The sequence below is a fragment of the Zosterops lateralis genome, assembly GCF_965231275.1.
Source record: "Zosterops lateralis genome assembly, chromosome: 6".
Lineage (NCBI taxonomy): Eukaryota > Metazoa > Chordata > Aves > Passeriformes > Zosteropidae > Zosterops > Zosterops lateralis.
The window spans coordinates 21,030,711-21,044,938 of record NC_139761.1 but is presented as its reverse complement, the minus strand read 5'-3'; the positions used below and the strand labels follow the sequence as shown (position 1 = coordinate 21,044,938).

At 38.0% G+C, this 14,228-nt stretch overlaps 1 protein-coding gene across 5 annotated transcripts in view; it reads left to right on the top strand.

The window, feature by feature from the left end:
- NRXN3 (neurexin 3) overlaps positions 1-14,228 on the top strand; it is a gene marked incomplete at both ends in the record, with an annotated part of 894,319 nt that overhangs the window by 365,079 nt on the left and 515,012 nt on the right. For all 5 annotated transcript variants that reach the window (XM_083864468.1, XM_083864470.1, XM_083864472.1 and 2 more), the window contains one exon: positions 279-452. In XM_083864468.1, coding sequence (XP_083720594.1) covers positions 279-452 — 174 coding nt within the window. The remainder of the gene's footprint in view (positions 1-278; positions 453-14,228) is intronic.

Sequence of the window (14,228 nt, the reverse complement as noted above, 5' to 3'; positions counted from 1 at the left end):
GTTCAGTAGCAATGAGAACTGGAATTATTTAGGAGATTTTGTGATGCGTTTTTTGTTTATTTTCTTTGTTAGTTTTGTTTTGGTTGTTTGTTTTGTTTTCGGGTTTGTTCTGGTTTTTTGTAGTAAAGGAGGCAGAAATGACTTCTTGCACAATTTATTGCTCTGTTTTTAACTTTTTCTGGACATATGTTCACTTTGCTTTATTCACGTTTGGTTGCAAGAAAAATGATTCTAGAAGGTATGTAACATTCTTGTATGTTTACCCCTCTCTATTTTAGGTGATCTCTACATTGCTGGCCTAGCTCAAGGCATGTATAGCAACCTTCCCAAGCTTGTGGCCTCGCGTGATGGATTTCAGGGCTGTCTGGCATCTGTGGACCTGAATGGGCGTCTGCCTGACCTTATCAACGATGCTCTGCACCGCAGTGGGCAGATTGAGCGTGGATGTGAAGGTATAATTGATTTCAGAGAGGTTCCCCTCTCCAGCACTCACTTCACACTTAATTATTGCACTCTGTGCATTTACTTATTTACCTTACTGTACATTTCATTAGCTTGCTTCCATTGCAATATCCTTCACTACACTTTTGTCTACCAAATACAGCTTAAGGATTGTCAGTTTCTATGAGTGGCTTAGCAGCTCTTTTCTTATATGCACCATCTCCTATGAGTTGGTACCCTCAGTAGTGGGAAAGGCTGGTACTAGGGGATGGACTACTACTTACTTTCTCAGAGTGGTTTGTTAGCATTGCAGTAGTCTTAAAATACTTTGGAAGATGTTCTGAGCATTCCATTCATTTGTGCTTCAGAGTACCTTTGCACTTCTGTGCACAGATCCACGGAAGTGAGTATTTTGAAGAACACATAGAGACAGGGGAAATGGAAGGTAGAAGGAGCTAAAGGGTAAAGATTGGACCAAAAGAGGAGTCAATTTTTGAGGAGGTAGACCTCCAGTAAAAGCATTGGAGGCATTGCCTCTTCTGCCTGGAAAACATTTCTCTTCAGTTGTTTCTTTTCCAGCCAGTTTAGAACTCAGTGGGATGAGTTACTTTTTGAAGCATATAAACAGTAGTGATTTCTTGAGCCTCTTTAAATAATTTGCTGTTCCTATAAGCTCCCATTAGTTAAAAGAATATTGACATCAGCATCACTGACTCAATAAAATGCATATGGCTTCAATACCCAAAGCACTCGGGATACTCGCCATCCAAAACTCCAAGGTTTTGCTGTCTAGGTTAAATGACAATCACCATTATGTCTAGAATCACTCAGTACCAGTTTGCTATGTTGGCTACCAGTCATTAGGGGAAGATGACTTTTTCTGTGAAGTTTGTATGTATGTTTGCTAGAACAAGAGGTATGTCCCAAACTGAGCCTTCAAAAATTTCACAGTGAAATGATTCCTTGATTGTCAAGACTACAGGTTACATCATGATGAAGCCTTGCCACTTGTCAAATCTGTTCCTTCTTAGGACTGAGAGATAACTTAGAGTACCAAATTGACCATCCAGTCAGATCTGATCCCTTGCTTGTGTCTCAGTGTTCTGGCTGGCTGGGAGTTCTTGTGCCCCCAGCCCTCCTTCCATGCTCCCACAATGATACTGTGGTTTGTGAGAATTTTGTGTCCTCTCACAGGAGCTCACTCCATGTCAACTCCCATTTCACAGCATTGATGGGTAATTGTAGGCTGTTTTTATTCTATCTTTCTCCCTTTTTCTTAACAGTGTCTATATTAACCACTTTGTTCCTTCTGGAAATGAGCACAGTGTAGGAGAACTTGTGTCTTTGCCCGTTTGTAGCAGAGTCAACATGTCAGAAGTGCTCCTTTTCTGCATAGCTGTTTATAAGGTTCAAGGAGAAAAAATGCATTTGAGGTTTATAAAAAAGTCTATTCTATTTATATTTGATGCATTGAAAGCTCTTTAACTTTAGTGATTTTGGATAACTCTTTTGTTTAAAACTATTGCAACCCATTGGCACTTTAGCTGGCATGTGATCTCTACTAGTTCTCTTCCATCAGAGAACCACCCAATTAGACTATCTTGTTGTTCTATATGTGGCTCAGGAACAGAGCCATGAGGCTTTCCCAGAAGACTGTCCCATTAGAGTGGTGATGTTTCCTTGTCCTGTACCCAGGGTAGTTCTTTGATTTAGTGTAGTATTGCTGAGTGCCAGTGCCAGTCCCAAAACACCTAATGTGGCACTTACTTTGTCAGTGTTCCAGTGTGGTACTACCACAGCTGCTGCCTGCATGTGGAGATTGGTTCACTTTCCAGGATGCAGATTCCTCTTCTTTTCCAAAGTCCGTCAAACAGGACTCAGAATTGGAAAGAGACCTAAAAAAATGAGTAATAAGGTCAGTGATGCTCCTCATTCTGCTTTTGGAAGAACTTGATCTTGGAAAACTGTGCCCATGGTACCTTCCCAAATGGTCCCTGCTCAGTACAGGGAAACTGCTGAAGAGGAAGGTGTTCTTTTTGCCGACATGTTTAGCATTAGTTAAAAACCTGAGAATTTGGTCATTGTAAAGCTGTTACATTTGTTGTTGGGGTTTTTTTCCTATTTTTTGTATCATAACAATGCTCAAAGCTTCATCTCAGATCTGTCTCGCTGCCTGCTGGTGTATTCTTACAGCTGCCAGTGGAAGTCATACCTATCTCTCATTCTCTAAGGAAAGAAAAACTCTAAGGTTGTTCAGTCCTTATTTACATCTCCCTAGTTTGTTTCCATCTGAAGTGACTTTGGGTGCAGTCTTAATGTTTTTAAGGGCTGAAGTCCCAAATAGTCCTTGCTGCCTCATGATGTTTAAGTATGTTTTTAATAAACAATTGCAGGCTTTTTGTTTGAATAGTTTTCCTGTGTATTGATTTGCTGGGCACCTCCCTATTTTATCATGAAGGGCAGAGGGGCCACATACATGTTGCTTAAAAACATGTTATTCCATTCCCACACATGAATCTTGTCTTTTAAAGGTCACATGAGAGATTTCTGCTAATGCCTGTCTTTTGTTGCAGCTTTGCCTTCAGAGGCAGAGATTACAATGTGGCAGCTGTTTTCTTAGAAACTGTCAGTTTGATCTCAGGACAAAATCAAAAAATATTTAGAGGAAGAGAGCCTTGAGAACAGTAGAATATGAGAGTAGGTCAGCAGAGAGCACTGTCCTAGCTAAGATGCACCAGTACCGCTAAAAAGGGTTGCATCCTGTTCATGTTTTTTATCTCTGTTCATGTATTTCAGTAACCCTTTTTTTATCACCAATTAAGATTCTCAAGTTTCAATAGGAAAATAATATTCCTTATTGTCATGGTTCTGCTGCCACCTCCTTTTGTGCAATTTGAGCAAGCCATTGAATTTCTCGGACCACATTGTTCCTCTCATGCTTAAGCGTGATTCAGCGTCCCAGTGCACCACAGCGTGCACCTACCACAGAATTATCTGTGTTCCCACAATGAGTAAGGCTTCTACTTGAATAGGAAGCACTTTCAAGAATTTTTATTTATAGGACATCTTTTTCTTTGCAATCTTCCAAAACATTCTTAGTCATATATATAAGCCACTCTTGAAATGCAGGCATCCTTGAGACTGAAATTGGCTGGTGTTTAACAGTGTACAGTAGTTCTAAAAAAAAGTCAGTTCAAGACTTAAGGTAAGAATTACTTTACCTTTGAGGTCCTACCAGTTCTATTGCTGTAATTTCTTTAAATTATACATGGTGGGATTTGTTTAGGCTAGCACAACTAAATAACCTCTTCATGTTTGTTAGGTGACATCAGCTCCATTTTGTATCATGCAGCATCCATGTGTGCTGTAGAAACTTATGGTTTCAGCTTTTGAAGTTTACAGTTCAATCACCAGTGTGTTTGACAAGATAACAGCTACCACACTGACATGTTTTGTATTTCAATGTGTCCTGTAGTACCATTGCTTTTGAGAAAGGATTTTGAGGGGGATTTTCTGGAAGAAGAGAAGTCAAGAGTGTCTGAAATGTCAAATGAGTTTATGAAGTTAAAGCTTCATATCACACACTTTTTTTTTTTTTTTTTTTTTTTTTTTTTTTTTTTTTTTTTTATCTGATGGTTTGGTATATTTTCATTGGCCTTTTGCAATTTCTACATTCCTGATTTTTCAGGAACAACTGGCAGCTCTTCACGGATTTTGATGGTCTGGTCAGATCTGTAGTGGCAGCTTGTTTTTCCCTGGAAGGGATGTGGCAAAGCCAGAAATCACCTTGCTGCCTTGGTATGTTCAGGTGTGCTACACACAGCTCTGAGAAGAATAAGTATATTCTCTTGGGGAGGATGACATGAGACCAATATACTTGTTCATTTTCACAGTTTCTTGATCTCTTGTGCTCACTGCAGCTTTCATCACTATCTCTGACATAAGAAGAGGACCGTTGCCCTTACCACCACCTCAAAAAAGGCATTGGTGAGAGAGCCTGAGAAAAGCTACCAAAAGTAGGGAAATCATTAAGACTTAAGTGGTCCTTGTGTCAGTATTGCATCAGGGTATTACACACACTGAAGAGACAAAATAAGTTCTCAGAAAGGACTTCAAGTGGGAGGGCCTTTTCTAGTGGAAGCTTGAAGGCAAGTCTGCCACCTACTTTGGGCCTTGCTTTCCCCACCATAAAATTAATTTTCCAGGTGTTCATGTATTTGTGATAAAAGTATGAAATTAACCTATGTCTTGTAAACCACTTTGAAATTGTGGGTGGAGGCTCCTGGACATGAACAAAGCATTAGAAACTAAAGAAAAGTCAGTATCAGGACGTAGTTTTCTCTAGTCTGTATCTCAGCAGCCTATGAGTGATGGCTGGAAACTTTTTACTCCAGAGTTTGAATAATACAGGCTATTCTACATCAAACATACACAGTTTGAGAGAAAAGATGTCTGCACCATGGTGTATATGAAGAGTTGGTAGATAGAAAATTTGTACCAGGTGACCTCCTTTCCCTTCTTTAAAGTAAACAATTTAAACTTCAGCTCAGCTTTTTCTCACTTCTTGACTTTTAAAACGAGTTGGTCTTGCTGAACTCTTTGTTCCTGGTCTTACTACTAGATAAATGAATCAGTTTATTCCATCCACAAAAATCTAGACTGAGTGATTCACTGCTTTTTTTCTCAGTGGTCCTTAAAAACGTTTAGCAGATCTACAACCTTTTGTCTAGTTTAAAGAGGATGCCTTCAATATCGATGAGTACTTTCTGTCTTTCAGGCACTTTTTCATCTCTTTGTTGATCTGCCACATGTTCTCCTGTGATTTCCTTTCTTTTAATTGGACATCCTATATTGCTTACTATGGGTACTAGAGCTATCTGAAATTCAGCTGCATGTTTTAAATATTTTTACCCCATCTTACGCCCAGCCAAAAAAACCCAACAGCAGTGGCTGAAGAACATTCTATTTCTTTGGTAAGGTAATTTTCTATGTGCTTTAGAGATGTTGCTTCTATCTCACCTGTTTCACTAACAGCTTCTCACAAAGGAGACTGATTATTATTAAACTGGCTGACACTATTCCAGATGTTTTGGGACTTCTTTTTGTCGTAAGTTAATCTTCTTTCTAGATCCCACAGTAAAATCATAATCTTTTCCTACTTTCCATGAAACAGTACAGTTAACCTTTGGAATTCACTGGTGCATAAAAAGCATGAATGACACATACAGGCTGGATAATCAGTAATACATTTTGCATACTAAGCAGTATGTGGAAAACAGCAAATCTAATCTCATGCTTAAAATCTCACAGCAGGATAATGTCAAAAAGGATTTCACCCTTCATCTGCTCAGTAGAGAAACTTCAAATCTGGTCATACTTCACTTTCTCTCTGGAATCAAAGGTTGTCCATTGAAGAGTAGAGCATTAATTTGCTCTATGATGGTTTGACATCTTTCCTTTTCCTTGTTTTTGTATTCTATTCTCATACTGTCATTGGATTTATGGAACAAATATGAGCTTTTCTCTCAGCTACAAAGAAAATGAAGTGCAGGGAAGTAGGAAAAGTACTTGCTTGTTATAGAGAAATTACTTTGTTAGAATATGTGTTGAAAATGATGCATGGAGAAACACATCCTTTTCTTTTTACTCCTTCCCTCTTTCTTTTGAATTTTGTTTAAGGAAAAGGAGATTTTATAGCTTTATGTAGTAAAGCAGTTTCAAAAATGGAAAGAAAATTCTGACTGTCTGAAAAGGGAGGATAATTGCTGAGTCATTCATAGGCTGCGAAACAGCAAAGATTCAGAATGTTAAAATTCTTAGGAAGCACAGGAAATGGCATCTGCATGTGTCAGTTTTCATTTATTGGATCATAAATGTAAAAGAAGACAATGGGAAAAAGAGAGCTACCAATCTTTTTTTCAGTATCAGCTGTGGCATTAGAACTTTTTAAGAACAGGTTAAGAAGATAAATATGCACTTCCTAAATCTCCATCTTTTGAGCAATGTGGTTGATGATTTGGTGTTTTGATATTCATATTGTGCTGTGTAATAGAAACATTTAACCCTCAGAGGCAGGGGATTCAGGAGGCACTCCCTGTGCTTCCATCTTTGTCCTCTACTTTTCCCATTCTGAAAGAGAAAACTTAGAATTAAGGTATAACACCTCAAAAATCTATGTGGCTTCCTTGTGTACTGACTCCATTAAAAAACCAAACCAACAAAATTAAAAAAACAACCAAACAAAAAACCACCCAAGCAAAATTAAAAAAAAAACAAACAAACAACAACAAAAACAACAACAACAACAACAAAAAAAAACACACCAAAAAAACAAAACAAAACAAAAAACCAACCAACAAACAAAACCCCAAAAAACCAACCAAACAAACAAAAAACCACAAAAAACAAACCTGTGCCTACATGGAAGAGCGTCAGTGGTATTGTTTTGCTTTTAATGCTCTTCAGTCTTCAGAAAGAGTATTTGAATCTTTAGATAGTGAGATTTAGTAGATCAATGATTTTTTTTTTTATGCCTTGTGGACTATGATTTTACCACAGGTAACAGGATCATTCTGACTTAGGTGAAATAATGACCTGGTGCTCTTTGTCTTTTTGATTGCTCTGATGACTGATTAAGACTATATGAGTCTGAAGCCTGAGCTGTCTACTTGCCTGTTGATGTAAGGTTTTTTTAAGGATGTGTTGAAATCCATGAGCAGGTGACAGCTTGTGAGGGGGCAAGGTGTTACTGTCACTTATATCCAGTGTCGAGATCAGTTCTTTGGATAAATAGAAATTTTTGTCTTATAGAGTTATCAGTCCTCTGTGGTTTTCTGGCAATAAATCCACTTTGGACAAAAAGCCAAACAAACAAAATAAATATATGCTTTACTGAGGTACTGAAAGTCAAATAGATTTTTTAACTTAAATGGATTCTATGTATTTCTCAAATAAGACAAAATCTCTCTGAAATTATTTTAAATGCTGAGAGATGGGTTAAAGAATGTGATTTTTTTCTTCTCTTTGTATTATCTGTAAATTTTATGATTTTGTGTGTGCATGAATGAAATGCCTTTCTTCTCTTTTTATTTGGTTTTGTTATTTGTTGGTTACATTAATGTAGTCATTGTCCCTCTGTGCCCTTGTTGCTTACGTTGTCATTTCTGTGTTTTGGTTATGCATGTTGGCTGTCATCGTTATACTACCAGTTGCTTTTATTTATTCAAAGTGATGTTACCCTGGTTTATCTTCTTTTATACTAACCTGTTGTTTATTGTCTTTGGTTTGTTTGTTTTTTTTTTTTTTTTTGCTAACAAAGTTGAGTTGACCAAAGCTGACCTGCAAGGTAGAGAAGGTTGCTCTTCTCTCTTACTTGTTTCAATGAAAGATGCTTTTATGTAACATTTGGTACCTTTTACTGGATGTAGTCACACCTCTAAGACAGGAACAGAATGGCAAACCCCAGCATCTCTGGAGGGGGATTCTGGGTTGAAGAAGAACATGGCAAACAATGAAGCTGCTTCTGTTGACCTGGGAGGTTTGACTGTATCAATCTCTGAATAGCCATAAAAGTAGTTGATTTCCTGGAAAGCCTAATGATCAGGCTAATAGCTGCTGTGCATCAAAATGTAGAAGACCCTCAGAGCTTTAAAAAAGAGAAAGCTGACTTAGTTTCTTAAGTACTGATCTTAAGGAGGGCAATCAGGAGGTAAAAACTGTTTAAGGTCTTTTTTATAGTTCAGATTTTGAAAAAAACACCCACAGAAATAGCTTTCTGGAATTTCTGGATTTTGAAATAAAACAATAAAAAAACCCCAAATATCTAAACTACAAACTCCTTTAATAGTTAGAATGTTTTTTTACAAGCCATAGTCTGGGCAGAAAGGGTTCCTTTTAGTAGGAGGGTCAGCACAGTAGCAGATCCAGAGAGCAGCACACAGGGGCAACTGTTAACACTGAGGGGGATGAGGAGGCGCCTTGTCTCCTGCCTCAGCAGTCAGTGCTGCCAACATTACACTTATTCTGTGCCACAAAGCTCCTTCCCCAGTGGCTGTTGCTGCACCATTGATGTCAGAGGCTTTCCCCCAAAGAGACCTCATGACAAGTCTACAGGGCCCTGGTGGTACAGAGTGAATGGTGCTTGTTCGAGAAACTGGGGCCGAGTCATCTCCTCTGCAGAAGGTGTGTCCTTGTTGAGAAGCTGTGTCACCAGATCAAGGAGTTATTTGAGAAAGGCAGTAGGTTGAGTAGCATTTGTGAGAAAAAGAAGAAAATCAGGTATTCCCAGAGACCCTGTAAACTTTTTTTTGCTTGGGACATAAGTAAGGAAACATGCCTATTAGAAATTAATAGGTCTTTGATACTAGTATAAATAGAGAGATGTTTTCCATGGCATTGAATGTGAATCCTTTTAAATATGATAATAAAAGTGTACTTCCCAATTCATCTGTAAAGACTGCAATATAGAGTACAAATTAATTTATTCTGGAATGCCATGAAAGTTAAAAAATTGGTCCTTCTTTTTAATAGAAAAGGAGATAATGGTCTCAGGTATGAGGGGAAATCAGAGACATTGAAAAATGTGTCTCTGTTTAGCAGTCATGAAGCCACAGATGGCATCTGTTATGGGATCATCATAGTCACCTTCAAATTTTATGTCTAAGCCACTTTATATCTAAGGTCCTGTTGTGAGACAAAACATAGATGTTCCTGTTTCACCCTCTGAGACAGAGACTTCCTGACATTTTACATATCTCTGGAATTAATGTTTTATAGCTTTAATCACATGATTCATAAACTCCTTTTCTATTCACTGTGTTTACTTGTGAGGATATTGCTGACCTCATCTAATGTAATACATGCCATTTTCAAATTAAAATATTCTCGTCCTGTATTCCAGGTATAGGCAGGTAGCCATTACCTTTCCTTCAGGATATCATCTACATTTTTAAGTAGAGTTTGATGTTCTGTGGCTCAGTAGAAAAGAATAAAAATAAATTTGGAGGAATAATGATGTTTTACTAGGCAAACAGTTTATCACTGTAGCAGTTGGTGACAGGAGCATATGAAGAGATACCCTCTCACCCAACAGGTAATGATACTGACAGTCTGAGATAATTTTAGCAATTGGATCCATATGAGACATTGAATCTAAAATAATTGACAGCCTTGAGGTAGACAGAAGTTAATGTGATGTGTTTTGCTTTATGCATGTGGAGCATCTAACTGTAACTACGTTTTGTTGGCATCTCTGACCTGTTCCCAACTGTAAAAGGTTGAAGTACTCTTTTGTACAGAGGTGAGTCATATAGAGAGGTGCTACCCCTAGGGAATTTCGGAAGTTTATGTAAATGAAAGGGGTAAAAGATGAGACCTGAAAAAAAATAGGAAATATATGTGGACCGGGACCATTGTTATGAGAAAAAAGTGTCCTGGAAAAAGACTGGAGTATAAATAACATTAGGATTGAGATGTTTTATGTCATCCACTCAAATTGTGGCAATTATTTTGGGACTCACGTTAGACATCAGCAAGTATTGTGTCTTTCTTGCCACAGCCACTGTTCTCTGTAGTTAGTTATGTGTCCATCAGAGTTCAGAATGCATGCTCAGGGATTCCTGAGCTTGATTCTTGATGTTTATTGAAGTGGCTGCATCACAAACAGGAAGATCTTGAACAAAGAGATCTATTGTTTTGATTTTTCCAGAGTCCTCAGAACCACAGGCATATTACAGCTGTGAAGATTATTCCATCTCAGGCTCATTTTTTTACAGAGGTCTTAACTGTGTAGGAATCTTTGCCCTTCAGATAGAGACATGTGATTATATTGAAGCCTAAGGGGAAACATTTGGCTTGAGTGCATAAAGTTGATTATTGGCTTTTCAGGAAACCAACCTTTGCTAAATAAGTTTGGCTGTTTCAGGATAGACCATGACACCTCATACTGAAAAGCTGGACTTGATGATCTTTGTGGGTCCTTTCCAAATCAGACAGTTCTGTGGTTCTTTTATTTTGCTGTGATTTGCAGTGAGTAAGGATGTTTTTCCAATGTACTCTGTTTTTTTCTTGTTTATGTACAGCCCTTTCAATTTTCCTTTATGCTTTTAGTTTCTGTGTCTGAATGTCCAAATGCTGTTTGCTTCCTCTGCTTCATTTGCATCTCTCTGTCCCTTGTTGCATTCTGTGTGCAGGCATACTCCCTTTTATGCAGTAGACTTTTTGTTCTAGGGTTGGGATTTTTAATCTTTTGGCCTTTTTTTGTTCTTCCCTCACCAGCATGTGTATAAGTACATTGCTTATGACCCTTTAGGTTACTTAGAAATGGAAGGTGGAAGGGTGGCAAGAGAGAGGAAGATAGGTATATGCCAGCTTTCTTTAAGGGGAAGGAAATCCCACCACTTTGCAGATCCATTTTTATGGATTGCCCTTCCTGCTTGATTCCCTACTTCTGTAATCTTGAGATAGGTGTGCTTTCTTTGGGAGAAAGCAAATTCGTGCATGTTTATTATTTTAACTAGTCCCATTTCCTGAAGTTTTCAGACGAGCCACTTATTTGTTCCACTTACTTGGAACAAAAAGACTCAGCATCGTGACTTATATCAGGTGGGTAAAGTATTCAGGCTCTGTTGAGGCACTGAAAAAAATGGCTACATTTTTCCATAGGACAGAAGAATGCTGGCTTTTGAGTTATTTCTGACAATGAGTAACTTTAAATATGGAACCTGACAGATGCCTAACCTTATTTAGGTGATGAAAGGGATGATGAGTTCTTAACAAAGTATGAAACTGAGAGCTTGAAGAGCTGGCCTTGCAATCCTTGAAAATCTGTTTGGTTTCTGCTTCTGGTTTGCTATATTAGTCTGTGATATTCCTGCTTTCTGCTATCTGTGACTCAAAATACAGGATCTAACTTTCTGAATCACGCACTGAACCCTGACTATAATTTAGTTTCTTGCATTCGTGCAAAGTGTGCGTTGATCTACCACCAATATGTATTTGGCAGTTACAGTATATGTGGTATGGTCCATCCCATAAAGTGATGGTTCCATGAGATTCAGACTTAATTTTACTCACTTTTTCCCATTTAAAAAAATCTCATTTTCCAGATTATTCTAACATTGAAAAACTACTGGGCATAACTTTGTTTCCTACTTAACCTGCAGGAGGAGTGAGTCCTGGAACAGGTTTATTTTCTGCCTGGTGCATATGGTTTCCAAGACCTGATGCCTCTCTGAGCTGAACTGCTACTGCAGATTGAATTAAAAGTGGCTGACTGTCTCTGGTTATGAAAGAGGAATGCTGACAGAAGTAGAGTGTAGATTTATCAAAGGTGTAAATTGATTGTAATGTCTGACTTGTAGTGGTAGAGATATTTCAGTGCTGGATGGCATTTGTAATTTAGGAACTATAAGACTAAAGAAGCACCTTACTCTGCAAAAGCTGTAAAGATGTCTTGTGTATATTACTTTCCTATTGCTTCCTAACATCTCTGAAGATACAAGGAGAAGAGATGAGAGTGTTTAGGGAGATAAAGAATGAAAATGGAACCATATTGTCATTGAACTTCCCCTGTTGCTGATCTTCATCATATAGAAACAATAACGTTAACACAAATGGTTGAATCCCTTCAAAAAGAGTGAATTTTTGATGAGTGGAGGAAGGTGTTACGTGCAAGACCAATAATGGTTTGCTTACCTTTATATTTATTACTAGTTGTGATCAAAACATGAACTAGTTATGTTATAATCCTACAGCTGCTATATAAACTGATTCCACATTTAACTTGAAAGAATAAAAAATACAATACTGTCTTTTGTTTCTCAAGCTCCTTTTCCTGCAAAGACCTTTCAAAAGATACAGAAAGAATGACTTTTCTTGCCAATGAAACATGGAAATTTTAGCAACATGCAGTAGTAGATTTTTTTAAAAAAATTTTTTGGAGTGAAGAGAAATGTGCCATACAACTGATATTGTAGGAAAGTAGGTGGACAAAGTAAATTGTCTAAGCAAATTACAGACATGAGGTCAGGCTATTACACTCTTCAAAGGTGATTTTCTTCAAATACTTAGTAGAAAAACTAATAAACAAACAATATATCTGGATAGGTAGCTGAAGAAAAGTGTAGTACTGGTCTTTTTCCCGGGGAGGGAGACCTTCCCAACAAATCTCAGTCCTGCAAGTCCTCAGATACTGATCTGTTCCAGTAAAAATTAGAGGTGCAGACATAAAGAAAAAAAAGGATACTGTTGAAGAATCCTGGTTGCCATTTTATATTCCAAAGGAGATGCCTCTGTTAGTAGGCTTAGCCTGGACAGGAAGAGACACAGCAAGGCATGCTTCTGCTAGCAGGACTGCTTTTCCACACTGGGAACTTTTCCACTTTTAGTTGATATCTACTGCCCACTTACTCCTCATTCCACTGTGCATGTGGCACAAAGGAGCAATACACCAAGCTCAGCTACAAACAGACAAAAAAATCAGAGGTATCTCAGATTACTATGTGAAGACTAGTTCTGAAACTTTGCTTTTAAATACTTTGTCTGCTCTTAGTGTTGCCAGAGGAATGAGATTAAAAATAGACCTGAGTCCTGATGGCACTGGTAATTTAGAAACAATTCTACTGCTTTATATATAAGTTGTTTGTCATCTTCTTTCCTTGTTCGTTAGCACTAAAGGGCATGTGCGTGGTAACACAATCTTCATGTTTTATAATCCTTCCTGTGCTTCTGTCACTTTGCTCCCTAATCCAAAATCATAATTCCCTGTGACATCCCTATTAGTTGCTCTGAAGAAAATTCTGTTGCCACAGAGGATTATGACATCAGGCAATGACTGTTAGCAGCAGGAGTAGATGAACTCTCTGAGACAAAGATCCTTTTATGATTCAAATGGCCCATAGTACTAAGAAGTGGGGCCAAGTACCCAGCATCTATGCTGTGCTGTCACGACTGACTCTAAAGATGGCAGATCAGGCTTCAAGCTTCCTTGTGGTATTGTCAGGCTTTCAAAATTCCTCATTGCTGTGCTTTTTTTTTTTTTTTTTCTTTTCTTTTTTTTTTCCCTCTGGCTGCTGAAAGTGCTGTTCCCAGCTTCACAGTTGGTTTCTGTTAAATACAATTCAGATACCATGATACAGGCCATGAATTAAAGTACTTTGACTCTCTGGGCTCTGTCATATGAAGACCTCAAGCCACAGGTACTGGGCCTCATGCAGTCATATTCCTTGAATAGAGTCCTTTCTCTTGCAGCATCTAGACAAAGGATATGCCCATTTTCAAGTCCAGTTACTAATTAAAGCATTCTCAGAAGAATGAAGGAAAAGTGGAGAAACACTGAAAATGGTGTTCTGCTCTGCTTCTATATCATGGTCTTTATAGCCGATGCTGTAGCAAATTTGCATAGAGTCACAGTTGTTTCTGGCTTAATTTTTAAAATATAGGTATATATGTCTTGCTTGTTTATGCCTCTAGGAGTATTGACATTCATATTTGAGGTTAGAGGTTAGATAGTGGGATAGTAATGTGCAGGAGAGGTATCATTTCTTCATTCCTTATCCTCAGATAATTTAGACATTTTAGGCAAAATTACAACTAATGTTTTATTTCAGATGGTTAAATGTTATCCTTTCTCTTGCTTGGCCAGAGTAAGTCTGAAGCAAGTATCAGACCACAACCTGGTGCACATGTATATATATTTATTTCCATGATTTTTACAACAGTAAAAGCAGGAGGGAGGCCTGTACGTACATGTGCCTGCTGGCCCACGCTGAAAAGTCTGTCAGCTCTGT